General features: G+C 51.0%; 2 protein-coding genes across 2 annotated transcripts; one reads left to right on the top strand and one right to left on the bottom strand.

Annotated features, from left to right (window-relative positions):
* The first annotated feature begins 96 nt into the window (after positions 1-96).
* On the top strand, positions 97-5,809 carry LOC125511303 (homeobox-leucine zipper protein ROC3-like). The gene is made up of 11 exons (XM_048676639.1): positions 97-283; positions 487-734; positions 836-1,122; positions 1,216-1,522; positions 1,645-2,202; positions 2,306-2,413; positions 2,509-2,739; positions 2,843-3,017; positions 3,500-3,768; positions 3,884-3,979; positions 4,886-5,809. Exons 2-11 carry the CDS (start codon positions 561-563, stop codon positions 5,330-5,332), a joined length of 2,652 nt encoding a protein of 883 aa, XP_048532596.1. The 5' UTR covers positions 97-283; positions 487-560; the 3' UTR covers positions 5,333-5,809.
* Positions 5,810-16,815: 11,006 nt separating this feature from the next.
* Positions 16,816-19,456, bottom strand: LOC125511296. The gene is made up of 3 exons (XM_048676628.1): positions 19,151-19,456; positions 18,743-18,864; positions 16,816-17,867 (listed from the first exon to the last, which is right to left on the bottom strand). The coding sequence occupies exons 1-3, from the start codon at positions 19,312-19,314 to the stop codon at positions 17,263-17,265; spliced, it is 891 nt and encodes a 296-aa protein (XP_048532585.1). The 5' UTR covers positions 19,315-19,456; the 3' UTR covers positions 16,816-17,262.
* Positions 19,457-20,587: the final 1,131 nt, after the last annotated feature.

The raw sequence follows: 20,587 nt of genomic DNA, 5'->3' as shown, positions 1-20,587 counted from the left end.
CTGCGCTGTCAGTGAGACTGGCCAGCTGGCCCGCTCCCGTCACTGCGTTTTGTTCTTTGCTACTAGGTCAAAGCGAGGAGTCGTAGCGGACAGTGTGCCCTCCCCTCCCACCTCCACTCCTCTCCTCTCCTGCTGCGTCGCGAGAATAAAGGCGAGCGAGGGAGGAGGGATCGAGAAGAGTTCGTCTTCCCCGTCTCCGTCGACCTCCGAGCTCGAGGGACTGCCGGGGCCGGGCTGGGGAGGGGAGACAGGCGCTCAGGCGAGGCACAGAACAACCGACAGGGTATTTACTCCCGCCATTTACTTCTCCTTGTCCCTCGCCCCTCCGCTTTCACCCACCCATCTCCTCCTCCTCCAAATCTTTCCCTTTACTACTCCCCCCGCTAAATCTTCTTCCCCCTCCGCGCTGTACCACCGCCCTCTCCCTCACTACCATGCTTCGTCCTCACCTTGGTTTTTACTCCATCTTCCGGTGAACCACTGCAGGTCGCTGCAGCCAGGTGCTCCTCCTTCCTTCTCCTTGGTCGGTCGGTCGGTCGAGGAGTTAAGGAAGAAGAACCATGTTTGGGGACTGCCAGGTTCTCTCGTCCATGGCGGCCATGGCCGCGGGCGGCTCCTCCGCCGATGCGCTCTTCGCCTCGCCGCTCATGCCCAACCCGGGCGCGCTCGCCGGCTTCATGTCTAACTCTTCCGCCATGCCCTTTCATCACCACTTCTCCACCAACTTGATACCCGTAAGTGCTTCGCCTTCGTCTTCATCTTGTCTGTTGCATATGCATGCATATGAGGAAAATTAATAAATGTGTTTCTTTTTGCTGCTGGGTTGTTTTTTCAGAAAGAGGAGGGCGTTATGGGTGGGCTTCACTTGGCGAAGGACGAGGAGTTGGACCTAGACATGGAGATGGAGCTCAGCGGCGGCTCCGGCAGCGGCCACCTCGACGGTCTGCTCAGCTTCGCCGACGTTGACGACGACAGGGACCAGAAGCCGCAGCACAGCGAGCCGGACGGTGCCGGCGCCGGCCACCACCCCTCCTCGTCGGCTGCGGCGGCGGCGTCCAACGGCAACGGCAAGAAGAAGCGCTACCATCGCCACACCGCGCACCAGATCCAGCAGATGGAGGCGTAAGAAATAAGAACCAAACCTCCATCTTAATGACGAAAATCTTCCTGAATTAGTAATCTGACTCATGCGCGCGTGTGGATGCTTTCATGCAGGCTGTTCAAGGAGTGCCCGCACCCGGACGACAAGCAGCGGCTGAAGCTGAGCCAGGAGCTGGGGCTGAAGCCCCGGCAGGTCAAGTTCTGGTTCCAGAACCGGCGCACGCAGATGAAGGCACAGCAGGACCGCGCCGACAACGTCATCCTCCGCGCCGAGAACGAGTCCCTCAAGACAGACAACTACCGCCTGCAGGCCGCCATCCGCAACGTCGTCTGCCCCAGCTGCGGCCACGCCGCCGTCATTGGTGACATGTCCTACGAGGAGCAGAACCTCCGCATCGAGAACGCACGCCTCAAAGACGAGGTGCGTACGCTCTTGCCACTTGCTTAAACCCTAGCTAATTAATGCCTGCTAGTGTTACTGTAATGTGTAATGTACTCACACGGGCTAATGGTGTACGTCTTTTGCGCGTCGGATGGTTGCAGCTGGACCGCTTGGCGTGCATCGCCAGCAGGTACGGTGGCGGGCGCCAGCCTGGCATGTCGTCGGCTTCAGCGCTGAGCTGCATGTCGGCGCCGCCGCCTGTGCTCATGCCGCCCCTGGACCTCGACATGAACGTATACTCCCGGCACTTCGCCGAGCAGCAGCACGGCGCCATGGACCTCATGGCCTTGCCGCAGCAGATGGCCGCCGGCGGGCACGGCATCGCGGCGACGGCGTCATACTTGCAGGGCCCAATGACGCCCGTCATCGTCCAGGAGCAGGACAAACAACTGGTGATGGAGCTCGCATCAACGGCCGCCGATCACCTCATCAAGATGTGCCGCACCAGCGAGCCGCTCTGGGCGCGCCGCCGCGGCACCGGTCCCTCGTCCGGCGAGGTCATGGACGCAGAGGAGCACGCGCGGATGCTCAGCTGGCCCATCGACTCCGGGAAGCAGCAGCAGTCTGACGTCGCCCACTCGGCGAGGACGGAAGGGACGCGCGACAGTGCCGTCGTCATCATGAACAGCATCACATTGGTCGACGCCTTCCTCGACGCAGTGAGTCCAGTTCATCAACTTCCATCTTAGATCAAATTACTTCATTTTCTTCCATTGCGCACGTACGTCAGATTAACTTGAGATCATCCGCGCATGCGTGCAGAACAAGTGGATGGAGCTGTTCCCTTCGATCGTGTGCAAGGCAAGGACCATTCAGGTCATACACCATGGCGCTGCTTCTGGCCATCTCAGCAGTGGATCTCTCATCTTGGTAAGCACCCCATTTACTACTACATCGATTAACGCATTCAAGCATCCATCGATCGATTTGGTAGTTGATTGGTTTGCTGATGAATGGGCATGCAGATGCAAGCGGAGATGCAGTTCCTGTCTCCTCTAGTGCCGGCGCGGGAGGTGGTCTTCTTCCGGTACTGCGTGCACAACGCCGACGAAGGCACCTGGTCCATCGTCGACTTCCCAGCCGACGGCTTCCAGGAGGAGCTTCTGCAGCAGCAGCAGAAGACCAGCTCGCTGGTCCGGTGCCGCCGCCGGCCCTCCGGCTGCATCATCCAGGACGCCCCCAATGGCTACTCCAGGGTACGCACCGCCACCCCGAAAGGCCCAATGCATGCATCTTGCATGTGTGACGTGGCATGGCATGCAATGCATGGACTGAGCTCTGACACGTGGATTGACGCAGGTGGTGTGGGTGGAGCACATGGAAGTGGTGGGGGAGGAGAAGCCCCTTCAGCCGGTTTTCAAGGACCACGTCGCCGACGGCGCCGCGTTCGGGGCCACCAGGTGGGTCTCCGTCCTTCAGCGCCAGTGCGAGCGCCTCGCCAGCGAGCTCGCCCGCAGCATCGCCGATCAAGGAGGTAAGGACCACCTTGCACCACGTCGATCGCATCGCACGGCATGCCTTCTCTCTGCTGCTTACATTTCATCTGATTGATGCTCATCCTGCTTGTGAATTGCGATGCTAAATCAAGATATTACCTAAACCGATCGATCTCGCCATGTATCTCTATGCTTGTTCTGTACTGTAGTGGTTCTTGCCTGCTCACCTGTCAAATGTTCGACATTATGCCTCAGAGGGCCAATGCTTAGTTGCTTCTTTAAAACAACATGTCCTTTTGTCTGTCATCATTGTATTATTGGGAAGGAAGATCGTACCAATATATGTGTACATGGTCGTTTACTTGTTTATAATACTCGAGTGCTGCAATTTCAATCATTTTCTTGGGATCTTCTACACTGGCTGTACTCGCCACTTTTATCAGTTCTGTGCTGGGTTTTATCGATATTTATCCATCTTCACAAGAGCCTAATCGTATTGATTTGCAATTCCTAATCCCAGTTATCCGCACCCCTGAGGCGAGGACAAACATGATGAAGCTGTCTCAGAGGATGATCACCGCCTTCTGTGCTAACATAAGTGCATCTGGGAGCCAGTCTTGGACGGCGCTATCTGATTCTACAGAGGACACAGTCAGGATTACAACAAGGAAGAATACTGAGCCGGGGCAGCCCAGCGGTGTCATCCTCACTGCGGTCTCCACAAGCTGGCTTCCTTTCAGCCATCAACAGGTGTTTGAGCTTCTTGCAGACGAGCAACAGCGCTGTCAGGTAGCAATGAACTATATTATCTTCTCAAATGTTGTTATCATTGTTAGTGTTGGTTATCTTCTTCAAAAAAATTCTTTGGTTTATCAGTTCCGTGATGCGAGTCATGCTTTTGCAGCTTGAGATTTTGTCAAACGGGGGCTCACTTCATGAGGTGGCACATATTGCAAATGGATCACACCCAAGGAATTGCATTTCTCTTCTTCGCATAAATGTAAGTACTCTTTCCAGTCGTCACTAGTTCTGAATGCTGGTGTTCCTTTGTACTTGAATGAAAAGCTGTGTACACCAAGAGGCCACAAATTCGCTCCTTCCGGCACACTCAATAATATAACTCTTTCTTTGGTAACTAGAACTTCACATGTACTTAGTATCTATGCCGAATGAGTATAATCACAATTTGTCACCTCCTAAATCTTACTGACGACCATGTAGAAGAAAATATATAATGTTTTAGTGCTTTCGACAAGCAAAATGCCAAAAATTTAGCAAGAGTTTTTCAATAGCTCATTGCTACTGAATTACTGCAGTAACTGCTATTCATTTTGGCAGTGCTTCTAGTAACTTGCTGTTTACTACCAATACCAACATTTTAATAGTGGGTCAAATAACTTACTGTTTCCTACCAATACCAAGGACAATAAATTAACACTGGCTGCTCAAGGTACCACATTAAATGATATTTGTGCGGTCTAGGCCCAGGCTGGTCACATGCATCACTGTAATTTGCTACAAAAGCTTTTAGATTCGTTTATGTGCTGGCATTACGTTCACAATTCATCTAATTTGCTATAAGAGCTTTTAGATGCAAAGAAAGTAGTCAGTTTTAGAAATACATGTTGCGTCTTGTACACATTATATGTCTAGTGAGTCGTTCTAAATCAGTTTTGATGTACTGCCTTTCCATGTTTACAATCTGATTGAGATATCTTAGTGACATCTCTGTGGTCGGTAGATATGGAACTATGGCAGCACATGCATGCTAGAGGAGTAGAGAATTACTTCCTTCTTTGTACTCCTTGTAAGATCAACTAAGTTTAGATTACCAGTTTACAGTTAATAACATGCTGACATCTCGGTAAATGTTGAGAGCTGACATTTCTGCAACTTTCTATGACAGTCTGCAAGCAACTCATCACAGAATGTGGAGCTCCTGCTGCAGGAGAGCAGCATCCACCCTGATGGTGGAAGCCTGGTGGTGTTTGCAACCGTGGATGTGGATGCCATCCAGGTCACAATGAGCGGGGAGGATCCTTCATACATCCCTCTACTCCCCATGGGCTTCGCCATCTTCCCAGCCACCAGCCCTTCGCCTGGAGCCACTAGCTCAGACACCACCAGCAACGGCGAAACAAGTCCTGGCAATGCAGATGAGCCCGCCACCGGCTGCCTCCTCACCGTGGGCATGCAGGTGCTGGCCAGCGCCGTGCCTTCAGCCAAGCTCAACCTCTCAAGCGTCACTGCAATCAACAGCCACATCTGCAACACCATCCACCAGATTACAACAGCACTCAAGGGTGCCGGAGGTAGCCGGACTGAGCCGGCGCCTGCAGGTTCCGACCAGTAGCAAGAGATGCTGGGTGGGAGTGGAGGGAAGCACACGCCGCAGACCAAAGTCCAATTATTTTGCCACCTGCTAACACCTCAACTATCTGTTAGCAGCTCAGCTGTAAGGGAGGATTTGACAAGAGCCCACAAGACTAACAACAAAACCCCTCTCTTCCCGCCATGCTCCTCTCAAAATGGCAAAAATACCCTTTAGTAACAACCACTGGGGGCATTTTGATCATTTTGGGAAGGAAGGCAACGTGATCCATCTCCAGCCAGAAAGGGTCTTGTCAAGCTCTCACTTGCACCAACCAACACCAACAGAATCAGCTCCCAGGGCATTTTGGTCATGCGGTTCTTGCTGCTACTCCTCCCCCCCCCCCCCCCCCCCCCCCCCCCCCCTGCTCAGAAAGTCAAAGACTGTGAAGGTATCTTCTTTTGATTTTGTAATAATGAGAGTACTTAATTAGTTTGAGCGTGCGACTTTGTTCCAAGACTTGTTTAAAGCAGACTGTAATGCGAAAGGGAAGATGAAGGTGAGAGAGGAGGAGTCAAGAGCGAACCATTCGTGATCCTTCCCACTTGCAACGGAAGGGTCTCTTGGTTCGGGAATTGACTTGTTTCCTCTCTCCGCCTTGTCTGTAGAACATTTGGATCATGTTTTGTTATTACTGTGTTCCTGGTACTTCTTACATTGCAATCTGCGAATCTCCTCTGGTTGTTGAATGGTAGTGAATGCGGATGCTGGCTTTTGTTTTTTGCGTGAGCCTAATCTGCGCCAGGCTTTGAATGCCCTGCCCTTCTGCTGCATTGGATCCATTGTCTTCATTGGTGGCCTCAGCCTCGGCCTCCTCCTCCTTGGCTCGAATTTGTTCTGACAACCTACAACTGTGGTGGAGGACCAATTTCAGTTTTGAGCTGCGAGGCAGTGCTGTGCCGAGATGCTTGGCTTTTCAAGCTTCTGCCTATTTATCCCTTCTCCTGTGCTGTACTACCGCTACACAGGGAGATGCTGCGTGTGGTTGCTGGGTGGGGAGATGCCTCTCATAAATAACACCATGCTATGAAGAGGAAGGGAAGGGCATTGTTTCAAACAAAAAAAAAAAAGAGGAAGGGAAGGCTCTTCTTCCTTGCCTGCATGGTGCATGCTACCATAGATCTCCATGTCTAGCATCTGTCTATACCACCCCTGCCTATACTAGATTGGTTTGATGCTTTGACTTGTGTGTGTGCCATGTATCCAAATGTAGCTGCATGCATGCTTGCTCCTCTAGCTGGATCAGGCAGGGGGCCCTCTATCTTCAGATGGTTTTGGCGTACTGACAATGACCGCACCAAAGGTTGGAGGTGTCCTTGCATGCATGTTTTATCATCTTTCTTTAATCAAAGGCATTCTACTCAAGTCAACTCCAACGTGGATCACCAAACCGCCTGCAATTGTCCCAACTGAACGATCTTTATCATCCAAAGGTGGTCACCAAAAATATCCGGACACGTCCGAATGCGTGAAATCCCCAAAACAGGGACTATGTGAGATTTGCGGGTGTTCGGACCTCCGCTACGCCACTCTGATACTCCCGCACATCCAAAAAGCCCACCCTCCCACCCTGTCCCTCATGTGCTATTTATGCGCTTCCTTGGCGACCGACGCCCCCGCTGTACCACCCTGTCCACCACTCAGGCCTTGTTGGACCTCCACTGCTCCACCTAGGTGCCTTCCTGACTTTGAGTACATGATTGTTCCACCCTGGATCCTTTTCTACCTGCCGATACCTTCCATGGCAGACACCACACCCGATAAGTAACACCATTCCCAAAAAAAATTGACGTTCTCATTGTTTCTTTAAAGCAAACACAATGGATTCATACGAGTAGTACTTCTACAACGAGATCACTGAGTCATGTTCATCGAATGAGGAGGTGGAATATGAGGATGAAACGACGACGATGATGGCGTTTTTTGCAGACGAGTACGTGTGGAGGAGCATGTTCTCAACTACAAGGTTCAACAAATGGTCATCGAATGTTGATCCTATTCAGCTTCAAGAGCAAAATCCGCACGACAATTGAGGATTTTATCCAAATGCACCCTCAAATTCGATACCGAAAAACTCATGAACAGTTAGAATGGTGTGGTTGAGCGTCTTTGGACGTTTCATACGGACAACTAGAACATGTGTCTGACTAAGATGAATTCAAACTTGAACTATTTTATGTCAATACTTTTGTTTTTGTCGTAATATTCTTATTTGAATTATTGTTGCATTGAAGTATTTATCTTTCAATTGCATAAGAATTGTGCTATTTATCTTTGATTGTTTTGAATAGTCCGGGTATAGAAAAACCTGGGAACCCTAGCCCCCACCCCGCACTCGCCTCCTCCTCCCGGCGTGCGGCTGTAACACGAGATGCGGCGGTGCGGCGGAGTCTTGGCTGATGCGCCGAGGGCGTGTCGTGCGGCGCGGCGGCCAGACGGCGGCGCGAGCGGGTGGCCAGGCAGTGGCGGCTGCGCGAGGGGTTGGCTTCGGGGCGGCGATGCGGGCACGGATCCATCATGGATCTGGTCCTGCGGGCATGGTCTTGGCCTCCCCTGCTCGGTCGGCGGGTCTCGGTGAGGGGACTTCTCTTTGCTGAGATCTGGCAGCGATGGCCTGGATCATCCAGATCCCGGCAAGGATGGCGGCGGCCCGTGCACGAGAGATGGAGGTCTTCGATCAGATCTGGGTGAAAAACCTGCTATTGGCTATTGCCAAGGCCGACGATGGCGACGATGTCCGCGTCGTTCCCTTCCTGAAGGCATCGCCGAGGAGAAGTTCAAGGCCACTCTCTGCTACCTCCGGGGAAACCCTAAATTAGTAGATCAGTTGACGACGGCTCTCTGGTGTTGTTTCTCTCTTGGGGGCGTCATTCTTGGAGGTGCACACGGGCTTAAGGGACCAGAGGACGGCGTCTTTGGTGGAGCGATGCTTCATCTTACACATCGATGGTGGCGGATCTCGGCGGCGTGGCGTTGTGGAGATTCGGCGCCTGATGCGCGGAGATGGACTCGCGTAGGAGGAGGAAGCTGTCTGGCATCATGGTGGCGTTGATGGCGGAGAGGCCTGGCAAGGTCGGTGCTTCAGTTTTGCTCTGAGGATGGACCGAGGGATGATGGAGGTAACGGTCCTTGCAGCGTGCGGTGCTCACTGGGAGTGTGCCAGATCGGTGTGGGACCCAATCCAGGTAGTGGCTTGGATGGGACACCTGGCTTTAGATGTTAGGCTTTGGTGCGATGTCTGTTTGATATTAGGCCTGGACATTCGGCACGCCTTCATCAAGGGAATAGGAGTAGCAACAGTGTTGTCAAGATGATGGCTTCAGGCTTATTAATGTATCACCTTGTATTGTCTTTGTGATGAATAATTAATAATTAATAATTTAATAATAAAGAGAATTAGGTTTCCATCGTCCGTCATCATGGCTATTTTTAAAAAAGCCCCTCAGTTTACATGAAATCAACCCGCAGTCCATGTTTTAGTAATAAATAATAATAAGAAGCATCGCGGCGGCACACAGCGACTGCGATCCCACGACGCACCAGCATCAGGAGCCGCGTATCCCGACGCCGCACATGCGGCACACCTGTCGCCCACCAGTGAAGACCCCGAGGCCGTGCTGACGACGACGAACGAGGTGGCGGAGCAGGGGCCCCGGCGAGCAGGGAGCAGGAGGCGCAGCGCATCCTGACGCTGCACGGCGACTGCGAGCCCGCGGCACACCTGTTGCCCTCCAGCACGGACTTCGAGGCCATCCCGACGAAGAGAATCAGGATGAAGAGGGTACCGCTGCAGCTAGCCATCCCGACAACGACGGCGGCCATCATACGCTCGCTCGCTTGCAGTCCACCGCTGGCAGTCCCCTCCGGCCTTGACGCGGACGGGAGGGAGAGACCCCTGATGTCGACGTCTTGATCGCGCGGCGAGTGCACACGCGGATCTCGCCGGAGAACCTGAGGGGTCTCCTTCGAAGGGGAACGAGTGGAAGAGGACGCTGGCGTGCAAGCTGTACGAGGTGTAGATCCAGCTGAAGGTCTACCGTGACCGCGCCGCCTAGAGGAGCGGCGCCCGACCCCACCCGGCGCTCGATCTGGTGCCGGCTACCGACCGACCCCGGGGATTGCTGTGACGCCCCAAGACAGGAGCTTCAGATGCCTTCCATGTTTTCGGGTTTCATCATGTGATTTGTTTGGTTCTTTGCATTCATCATTGCATCATGTGCATTGCATCATGTCATCATGCCATCATGTCATTTCTTTTCTTAACTCAACTAAATAAATTGTGTGGATCTTCGATCCATTTAAATCGAGGGAACTCACTTGGTGGTTTCTCTTTATAACCTATCCTCCCGATAGTAGGGAGCTATATTCAATATTTCTTTAATTTGATATTCACCATAACACACGTGCAAAAATAATCCTCATGCCTATTTCCACTTCGAGTTTGACCTTCACATCTTGTCCACAATTCTGTATCTCTTTTATCGAGGTTCCTCTAAAAACCGAACATTTTTGGACCTTCCAAACCTCCACTTCCTATTCACCCATTTGAATTTAATTCCAATGTGTTTGAATCTAAACCTTGCATCCATGCCCACTCCTATTTTCTTGGATTAGACTCATTTTTTATGAGTTTGAGAATATATTCTTTCTCCTACCATCTTCTTTTCTCTCTTTTCTTTCTTTCTTTCTTGTTTTCTTTCTTCTCTGTTTTTTTTCGTTCTAGAGTGAGAGAGAGAGCCCAGCCTAGATCTCAGGGTGGCCCATCCTTTTTCCCCTAAGGCCCGGCTATAGCCTCAGGCCGGCCGGCCCAAGAACCAGCCAAGACCCGACCGAACCCTAGCCTCCCTGTTTCCTCCCCCTCGCTCCCTCCTCGTCCCTCAACGCCGCTAGAGGGGATCAGTACGCACGCGCTGCACCCCTTCGCTCCCTCGCCGCCGCTCTCTCCCTCAATGCCCTTTCAGCGCCGCCGCTTGCCCGTTTCCCCTCGTCCTCCCTCCAGCGCCGCGCTAGCACACGCCATGGCGCCTCCATCTTTGCGTCGCCTCTCTCCCTTTCCTCCCGTCGCCGTCTTCGGTGGGAGAAGGAGCTCCCTGCTGTCGCTCCGGCCGGCGGAGTCCAAGCCGCCGAGGAGCAGCGCAGCTCCTTCCCGTCCTCACATGTGCCAGGGGCCGAGCTCCTCTCGCTGCACCTCTGTTGGCTTCGACATCGACCAGATGCGCCCGACGAGCTCCCCGAGCGAGCTCACCCACGGCCCCTGCGTTCCTCGCGACTCCACTGCCGCTCCGTCCTAACCTCGCGGGACTCCTTCTGCAGCAGACGCCGTCCAGGGCCCTTGCCGCTGTGCCCGCCTGGATCCTTCGCCGGTGGCTAGAATCCGCTCGTCCCGCGCCTGCCTCATCTGTCCCCGCCTCGCGTTGCCCGTCTCGCCTCTGCCTCCTGTTTCTCTACATCGAAGCAGTGCAGAGGAGACCAAGCTCTTCGTCGCCTGCCTCCCTGCGTTGACCACCAAGACCCGAGGTTTCGTGTTGCTTCGTTTGGATGCGTCAAGTTCCTCTACTACCTGTGTACGACTACGGGGTTTCTCCAAGTACGCCACCGGCAAGACCGACGCCCGAACGACTTCATACCAAAACGACAAGTCCTCTCCGAATGTGTGTACGACTACCGTAGCGCCGAAGACTTTGGATGCTCGAACGAGTACCGAACGAAACACTAAGTACCACTATTGCCGAGTATGACTACTTCCGCGATGATACGAGAACAACTACCGTCGACCCTTGAAGCCTTCGTGGATGTCAAGTCCCTCGCCGTGATCCCGAACATCTACGGAAAATCGTGCAACTAAGAACGTGAACGACTACCGCCGCCAAGATCACGAGTACCTCTATCGTTGTCTTGTCCCCCTACTTCTACTACCGAGCGTCCCGAGAATGTCTACTTCCCCTACACCGCATCGAACCTGAACCCCTCCGATAACGCACGCTTCAAAGGTATAACCGCCGAGACGACCTTCCGAGAATGAATGCATGTTGTATGAGATGCTCATGTTCGAACCGTGTCCGAGTTGTCATTGCACGTTCCTCCTCGGTTGCCATGCCGTCGACCCATGGGAAACCCGGTATCCGGGATCACCCCACCATCCTCGCATGATCCGTTCAACCACATTTTCTCTTGCACCGACATCTCAATGAGTTGTCGGATCACCCGGAATGTTGCTGTGGCACCATTTCCGTTGTAGTTGCCGTGGCACCCCTTTTGTTCCGCAATGGCGACCAAATGCTTCATAATGCTCTTGTCAACTTGTAATATAAATTGCATAAACTTGTTCATGTCATCCGCATCATGATAACAACAATTAAAATGTTTAGATTGTTGTTGCAATAAATTACTAAGGGATATAGGGATTTACCGGATTCGTTATTTGTTATATCCGGCCCCATTTAAATTGTTCAATGGTATAGTTTTGTTATGCTTCACCTCTTGCCATGTTAATCAACATTTAATATTGTTGAGTACCTAACCGGGAGTGAACTAAATAATTGATGTGGTGTTCCGTCAATATGCAACTCGTTGCATATTGAGCTCCACTTAATTTGTAGGATTGCTTGTGCACTTTGCCATGCCATGCCTCATTAATCCGGACATGCATCATACTTGATTGTGCATCTTGCCATGTTTATGTGATGGTTGTTTACTAGGTTGTTTGCTCTTTTTTGGTGTTGCTTCTTCGGGTTGGTCCCGATAACGTCGCGTTTGTGAGGAACCGTTCGACTACGTCCGTTTGTCTTCTTCAGGGACTCGTTCTTCTTCCTTGCGGGATTTCAGGCAAGATGACCATACCCTCGAAATCACTTCTATCTTTGCTTGCTAGTTGCTCGCTCTTTTGCTATGCCTATGCTGCGATACCTACCACTTGCTTATCATGCCTCCCATATTGTTGAACCAAGCCTCTAACCCACCTTGTCCTAGCAAACCGTTGTTTGGCTATGTTACCGCTTTGCTCTGCCCCTCTTATAGCGTTGTTAGTTGCAGGTGAAGATTGAAGTTTTGTTCCTTGTTGGAACATGGAGATGTTGTTCCTTGTTGGGACGTGTTTACTTGTTGGGATATCACAATATCTCTTATTTAATTAATGCACCTATATACTTGGTAAAGGGTGGAAGGCTCGGCCTTATGCCTGGTGTTTTGTTCCACTCTTGCCGCCCTAGTTTCCGTCATATCGGTGTTATGTTCCCGGATTTTGCGTTCCTTACGCGGTTGGGTAATAATGGGAACCCCTTGACAGTTCGCCTTGAATAAAACTCCTCCAGCATGGCCCAACATTGGTTTTACCATTCGCCACCTAGCCTTTTCTTTCCCTTGGGTTCTGGAGACTCAAGGGTCATCTTTATTTTAAACCCCCGGGCAGTGCTCCTCTGAGTGCTGGTCCAAACCGAGCGATGTCCGGAGCTACCAGGGGCAACTCTGGGCTGGCCCACCCGACGTCTGGCTCATCCGGTGTGCCCTGAGAACGAGATATGTGCAGCTCCTATCGGGATTTGTCGGCACATCTGGGTGGCTTTGCTGGTCTTGTTTTACCATTGTCGAAATGTCTTGAAACCGGGATTCCGAGCCTGATCGGGTCTTCCCGCTAGAAGTAATATCCTTCGTTGACCGTGAGAGCTTGTCATGGGCTAAGTTGGGACACCCCTGCAGGGATTTGAACTTTCGAAAGCCGTGCCCGTGGTTATGGGCAGATGGGAATTTGTTAATGTCCGGTTGTAGAAAACCTGAAGTTGACCTTAATTAAAATACATCAACCGCGTGTGTAATCGTGATGGTCTCTTCTCGGCGGGGGTCCGGGAAGTGAACACGGTGTTGGAGTTATGCTTGACGTAGGTTGTTCTAGGATCACTTCTTGATCATACTTTTATCGACCGTGCTTTGCCTTCTCTTCTCGCTCTCATTTGCGTATGTTAGCCACCATATATGCTAGTCGCTTGCTGCAGCTCCACCTCATACCTTTTTCCTTACCCATAAGCTTAAATAGTCTTGATCGCGAGGGTGCGAGATTGCTGAGTCCCCGTGACTCACAGATACTTCCAAAACCAGTTTGCAGGTGCCGATGTTACCGAGCAGGTGACGCAACCAAGCTCAAGGAGGAGCTCGATGAAGATCTTGTCCTTTATGTTGTTCCGTTTCCAACTGATCAGTAGTGGAGCCCAGTCGGGGCGATCGGGGATCTGTGTAGCTTTTGGGGTAGTCTTCTTTTATTTTGGTTCCGTAGTCGGACCTTGATTGTATTTGGTTGATGTAATGCTTTATTCATGTATTTGTGTGAAGTGGCGATTGTAAGCCAACTATGTATCTTTTTCCCTTATGTATTACATGGGTTGTGTGAAGATTACCTCACTTGCGACATTGCTTTGAATGCGGTTATGCCTCTAAGTCGTGCTTCGACACGTGGGAGATATAGCCGCATCGAGGGCGTTACAATTGCACCGCGCCACCATCCTGCCTCAGCTCGTCCTCTCGCGGATGAGAAAATTGGGGGCTCACAGGGCAGATGCACTGCAGAGGCCACGATCCAAGCCGCCCCTCAAGCCGGGCGCACGCACATCCAAGATCTGGCCTGAAACGCCACAACAAGGCGTCGTCAGAGGAGGGTGAGCTGGACACGACCACACCGATCCAGAGCCCGAAGCCCCGACGCAGATCCATGCAGCCCCGTCAAGCTGCCGCCGAGCTCGACCCTGTAGCAGGCTACCGCTTTCGCGGCTACACCATAGGCTCAACCAACCCCCTTCCCTGCGTGCAAGCACGACCACCAGGAGCCCATGTGCAGTCGTGCCATAACCGGCCGATGAACGCGAAGTAGCTCACGGGCAAGACGGTCTGGGAAATCGAATCGTCCAACTGCTGCAGATTGAGGGCGGTCACATCGATGAAGGAGAAGAGAAAGATGGGGTCAACAGAACGAACGCCATGGGCTGGGAGGGAGGGAGGGGGTGGATCAGAAGGGCTCGTGGTGTGTGCTGGAGCCACGGATAGAGAGAAGAGCAGGAAGAAGAGCAGCGCTGATGGGTGGAAGGGCGGTGGATGGATGGATAAAGAGAGGAAGGAGAGGAGCGGGAAAGTATCTAGTGCTCCTAGACTTGGGGTGCTCCCGGTGCTCCAAATGTCCGAAAAACATTTTTAAAATGTTCAAAAAATTCTGAAAAAAATGCAACACATCGACGGAACATTGATGTCTCTTGTCACAAAATTTCAAATCAAAATTCGAAACATTGCTCGAGATACAAAAATGACAAATTTTTGTACATAACATAAGTTGGGCTTTAGTTTTGGCCCATTATCACATTGATGTCAAATTTGTCATTTTTGTATCTCGAGCAATGTTTCGAATTTTGATTTGAAATTTTATGACAAGAGACATCGATGTTCCGTTGATGTGCTGCATTTTTTTCAGAATTTTTCAAACATTTTTTTTAAAATAATTCGCATCGAAGCACTGGGAGCACCCTAGGCCTGGGAGTCTTTCCCCGCAGATGTCCACGGCTCCACGCAGTAGTAGTGGTCTCGGTGGGGATTATTGCTATGGATTTTGCTTTTTTTTAATGGCTGCACCCGCCAGACGCTGTTGGAAGTTGCCATTGCTAGCACCGATTGCAGTTTTTCTTCTTCTTAATGAGCACCGATATAATTACTTGATGTTGTTTTATTGTTACTATATAGTTTAATGTTCAAGCCTACAACATCTTATAAATACATCATCAGATACAATAAGTAAAAGTGAGTGAAATATTGGAAAAAATATTTCTACTAAAGAGTGGAGAGAATGTGACAACTGACAACGCTGTATCTCGAAATTTATCTCTTTTTCTTTACAATCCACCAGAAATTTACCTGTAATGGGGAACATAAAAACTTTTGGATTAGTTATTAAACTCTAGAATAGTATACGACAATTTCACCGTCGGTATATCCTGCTAAAAACGGTTACACCATTTCTCTTCCACCCGATGATAGTAACTATTAAGCTGAAGGAGGCGCCATCAAAGGACATCCTATGACTTTCTCAACTTTATATTACACAGTATGGACACCAACAATCCTATTTTTAATTGCAAACACCGAGTATGTCTGATTTGCTTTAAGACAAGGAGTGTTTCAAATTGTTCTTGCTTAAAAGAACATTCTTTTGAATATGTTCACGCTTTTAAGAAATACTCAAAATTACCCAAAAAAATCAAACTCTTTTTAGAAAAATCGTTTAAAATTGATCACAAAATTTTAAAAATTCTCTTTCAAGAAAAAAACATGTGTGAACAAATGTTCATTTTCGAAACATGTTTCAATTCAAATAATTCAAAATTGTTTAATTATTTTAAAAGGAAGAAATATCTGTGTTTTTTTGAAATATAAAATACAAAACCTATTACAAGACTATTCTATGCACCACTACTCTTTCATCAGATGAAGGATGTCAGGGTGGCTTATTTACGTCCACACTTCATACTTCGAAAAGCGATAACATTATAAGCTTATTACTGATGTTTATTAGAATTGTACTTCCTCCGTTTCGAATTACTTGTCACATGTATAGATGTATCTAGATATATTTTAGTTCTAGATACATCCATTTCTGCGACGAGTAATTTGGAACGGAGGGAGTATATAAGAAATGGCGTGTACTATCACCGGGAGTAAGTTTTACGATATTTTTCGCCCGTTGCAAGGCACGGGCATTTGTGCTAGTTAATAATATGGATGCATGCATTATTCAGATGCAGAGGCCGGGAGTACATCCTCCTTTTCTAAAAAAAATAGAAAAACCTGGGAGCGGATATTTGGTTCCTGCGGTTGGATGGCCTCCGCCCCTATTCGTGTCACATTTGGTGATGTCCTTTGTTTTATCCGCGTTGGAGCTGCCCCAAGCCTATGTGTGTTGCTAAGTGCCGTGCTGCTGAGAGATATATCTTGTGGTGGTGTGTTGTGTGTCAGCACTGTCAAGACAGGCATGAGAAGCAGCAGCCCTTGCGATGGGGGTGTCGATCTATCGCTTCGTGTGCCCTACATTTGTATGTTGGCTGGTGACCTGTCTCTGTTGAGTCAATGGAGGTCCTGTGCCTGGGGCAGTGTGGTGATATACATGGACCATGATGCGTCGGGTCAGGTTTTGCATTCCATGTCATTCATGCCATTGCAATTTGCCATCGCCCTGCTCTGCTCCCTGGCATTGTCTCTGGTTCCTGCCTAGTGCTTACCATACAGGCAGCTTCCCCGGAGAAATGTGAGGCCAGCAATCATATATGAAAAGAGAGAAGAAGCGACTAATATTGTTTTCTGAAAAAAAAGCCAGTAATCTTGAGTATTCATATGTCATGATTTGTCATGACATGATAAAGAAAGAAGCCATTACTCAAGTTCAGAGCTGCCTCTTTCATCTTCTTCTCTTCTGAAGTAGTAAGTGATAGATAGAAAACTAGGAGATCGAAGACAATCAAATGATAAAATCAGGTACGAGTAGTGTACTGCATGGACATTCAGAAGAGCTATGGAATTCTGGGGAGCTTTACATGGGTGTGTATGTATATCTCTACTGTACAGAGTTTCCGTTCTTTCTATAACAGCTTTGAAGTTTGAACCAAAACTTGTCGATGCTAATCCTGCTATATCCCGATCAGCAAACTGATGCCAGACGCATCAGCCTCTCAAGTCTCAACCTACGAATCAACAGACGCCATCGTCCCGTCAACGACCTTCTGCTTCTCCTGGCTTAGCTCCCCTGTTGTCAAGACCCCGTACCCAAAATCTTCAGATTTGGGGATTATGTTGGCAGATCGTCGTCCGATCTTTCATGGCGATCTATTTCTGTCTCAGTGTGCTGCAGACAAGGGGGGATATGGTCATGGTGTGGCTCGCTCCTGCTCCTAGTATGCCCAGCGACCATGCGGTGCCATGCAATGGTCCAGCAGGAACGGGCTGGACTCCGCGCATCCCCGACGCCACGGCGCGTAGCGTCCGAGGGGCGTGTCGTCGTCGAACTCTACCGGCAGCATGCTCCGGCCGCTTGGGGAGCCTTCGCCGGCCTCGAGCTGCAGCGTGCTCTGGCTCGGGAAGCCGTCGCTCGCCTCCGGCTGCGGCCAGCTCTGGCTTATTAGGAAGCCCTCGGCGGCCTCCAGCTCCAGCGTGCTCTGACACGGGAAGCCCTGTCCGTGGCCCGACTCCAGCTTCGGCGTGCTCTGACACAGGAAGCACTGGCCGGCCTCCAGCTGCAGCCTGCTCTGACACAGGCAGCACTGGCCGGTCTGTAGCTCCAGCGTGCTCTGACTCGGGAAGCCTTGGCCGGCCTCTAGCTGCAGCGTGCTCTGGATCGCGAAGCCGCCATCGCTCGCCTCTAGCTGCGGCGAGCTCTGGCTCGGGAAGCCTTCGCCGGCCTCTACCTGCAGTATGCTCCGGCTCAGGAAGCTCTCTGTCACCTTGGAGTCCGCCTCGAATGTCGCCCTCGGATCGCTGTCCCTCATCTCCATATTGGCTGGATTTTGATCAATCTTTGTCAGAAAATGTAGTTTGTGTTGCAACAGCAATACTCAAATCAAAGATTACTGAAGAATTAAACAGAGTCAGATTGAACTGAAGAGGAATGACACCAAGTTTAATTGGGTTATGCCCAACGAGAACTTAAACAACTACTGTACTTCCATTTGCTGATATAAAATATTCAGTTTCTTATTGGATTGTGGACATGTTTCACTTCATTGTCAGAAATTTGAAATTTGTGTTTCTACAGAATTCTTACTGATCAAACAGGAGATTACTGAAGAATCAAACATAACCATTGTGGCATTGTGCCAACATAAGCAAATATGTGTACCAACATAACCCAATTTTCCGTCTAGATTTCGTTGAACCATTTCGAAATTTTTGCCACGCCCAATCCTGTAAACAGGTACTGCATCTGCATTCGCATTTGCAGACACAAGGAATCCAATTTCTTGTCAGGGACAGCTAACTAAACGTGCCTCGATATGAACAGTTAGCTATCAGAGATAGGCGTTTCTACATCGTTCCCATCAAAGTTTACAGATACAGAAACCTCTCAGGCTCTGAAACCAAACAAGATGGGGATTAACCAAGCCAACTTTCCGTCCAGATTCAGTCACCAACTGTCGACTCAACTAGAGGTATCTGGTCCCACGAAAATTTATCGATACAGCAACCTTCCATGCTGTGAAACATAACAGGATAGGTATGACTAACCAAGCCAACTTTCCCGTCCAGATTCAGTAACCAACTAGTCTGAACCCAAAGAAAGGCGGTGGAGGGATTAACCTAGCCTAAATGCCTGTCCAGATTCAGTAGTGAGCAATCAGTTGGCGCACTCGATCGCACCGGGAGGAAGATGCTTACCGTCGAGACGGTCGTGCGGCCATGCGAAGTAGCCCCAGTCCCACCTCTCGAAGTCGTACTTGGGGCGCTGCAGCCTCACCAGCGGCTCTCGCACGGCGGCGGCGAACCCAAGCTCCGGGCCCCTGCATTTCGAGTCACGAACCAAACACCAAGAATCAATTAACCAGGTCCGAAACAGAGACACGTCGAGCAAGAAAGCGAGCAATCCTTTTTTTTCTTGCGAATAAAGCGAGCAATCCTTGAATGAACAGAGCAGGGCAGAGAGGTGCAACAATGGCGGGCGGCGACCGCGAGAACGGAGGCGAGCTCAGCAAGCATCGGCGCGCGGAAGAAACAGAGCAAGATGGAGAGAAACGTTGGAGGACGGAACCAAGAAGGAGGAAAGAATCGAGAGGAAGGATGACCGGCCTGGGAAGGGCGACGCCCGTGTCCATCTCGATCTCCGCCCTGAAGCGGCCGCCGCCGTTCCTGTGCTCCCGCCTCCTGGATGACGGTGACCACGCCATCGCCGGGGACATGCTGCCACCGCTGGACCTCGCCATCGCCGGCGACATGCTGCCACCGCTGCTCATCTCTCGGGATGGCGCTCTCCCTCTCTCTCTGTCGTGCGTGGTGGGCTCTCTCCTGGAGTCGTGCGTGGGCGCTGGGGCAGATATGTATATATAGGAGCAGTTAGAGGAAGAGAGGGGAGGTGTTTGAGGATAGAAGAAGAAGAAAGGGCGGAGGAAGGAAGGGGCGGGAGTTTGTTAGTTGCGGCCGGCCGTTAAAGCAGCTCTAACACACCCCGCATCCCGCCCCAATTCATAAAATAATCGTCAAAAATACAGGTCGGGGCGGAAAAACCATCTCAATCAGATCCTGCATTTTGCTCCGGCCTGTAAAAACTTTTAGGGGGCGCAGCAAAATCCTGACCCCAATCCGGGAAAACGCGGGTTTTCCCCTCGTGGCTGTGGTGCCTTGCATATAAGCGGAAGCAGTTGGTGGTGGTGGTGGGGGGGGGGGCATTTCATCCCGCGCTTTCTCCCACCAACCACCTCTCCTCTCCCCCCGGGCGCCGCCGCCCAAGATTCCGGCGACAGCAGCCGGCAGGAGCACGCCAGAAGGTCGCCACACGCAGGAGGCCTCCGCTCCCTTCCCCTCTGCGTCGGCGGGCCGCCGGATTTGCAGATCTGCGTCACTTCATCGCGGGCCGCCGGATTTGCCTTTTTCAGGCCGCCGGTTGCTGCCCCAGGCGATGGAGTGGTCGGAGAGCCTCTCCCGCAACCCAGGCAAGGGCGCACCGCCGCATGCAGGCACAGATTCATCCGCCCGCCGCCGCCGAAGGTTTGCGGGCATGGGCTTGTCCGGCCGTCCACCGGGCTCGGCGCTTGCGCAGCGTCTTTGTGGCCTGCCGATGCCGCTCATAGAGTGCGACGACTGCCCGCGCCAAGTGCTGCGGCTCACTCCGGGCACGCTGAAGCACCCCGGATGGGTGTTCTACAAATGCGAAAACGACGGGGTACGTGCACTTGCAGTACCTCGTTCGATAGCTCATTCTTTAGTTCAATTGCAGTAGCTCACTTCGAGCTTGCTCAATGTTTTGTGTAGGATGATGGATGCTCATTTTGGTTTTGGGAAGGCCAATGCATTGATTTGTTGATAGAAAGAAACTTAATAGATGTTAGTGCATTCCTTAGTACAATCGAAGGCAATGATGCGGCGGCATGTGAAACTAGAGAGGAAGCAACGTCTACTTCTTTGAAACCAAAGATGAAGAATGAAGAAAGTAAGATCAAGAATCCGCAAATCAACAATGAGTGCATGGAGAAGATATTGCTTCAACTAGTGGGAGCAGTTATGGAAGTT

The sequence above is a fragment of the Triticum urartu genome, chromosome 1, assembly GCF_003073215.2.
Source record: "Triticum urartu cultivar G1812 chromosome 1, Tu2.1, whole genome shotgun sequence".
In the NCBI taxonomy this organism is placed as follows: Eukaryota; Viridiplantae; Streptophyta; class Magnoliopsida; order Poales; family Poaceae; genus Triticum; species Triticum urartu.
The sequence above is the reverse complement of the archived record's forward strand: the minus strand, read 5'-3'. Positions and strand labels throughout refer to the sequence as shown.

Bases quoted from the DNA above. Each gene is read 5' to 3' on its own strand.
- LOC125511303 (XM_048676639.1), top strand. From the start codon at position 561: ATGTTTGGGGACTGCCAGGTTCTCTCGTCCATGGCGGCCATGGCCGCG. The intron at 1,123-1,215 runs GTAAGAAATAAG...GCTTTCATGCAG, and splicing joins CAGATCCAGCAGATGGAGGC to GCTGTTCAAGGAGTGCCCGC. The intron at 1,523-1,644 runs GTGCGTACGCTC...GGATGGTTGCAG, and splicing joins ACGCACGCCTCAAAGACGAG to CTGGACCGCTTGGCGTGCAT.
- LOC125511296 (XM_048676628.1), bottom strand. From the start codon at position 19,314: ATGAGCAGCGGTGGCAGCATGTCGCCGGCGATGGCGAGGTCCAGCGGT. The intron at 18,865-19,150 runs GCCGGTCATCCT...CTCGAAATGCAG, and splicing joins ACGGGCGTCGCCCTTCCCAG to GGGCCCGGAGCTTGGGTTCG. The intron at 17,868-18,742 runs GTAAGCATCTTC...ATCAAAATCCAG, and splicing joins GCCGCACGACCGTCTCGACG to CCAATATGGAGATGAGGGAC.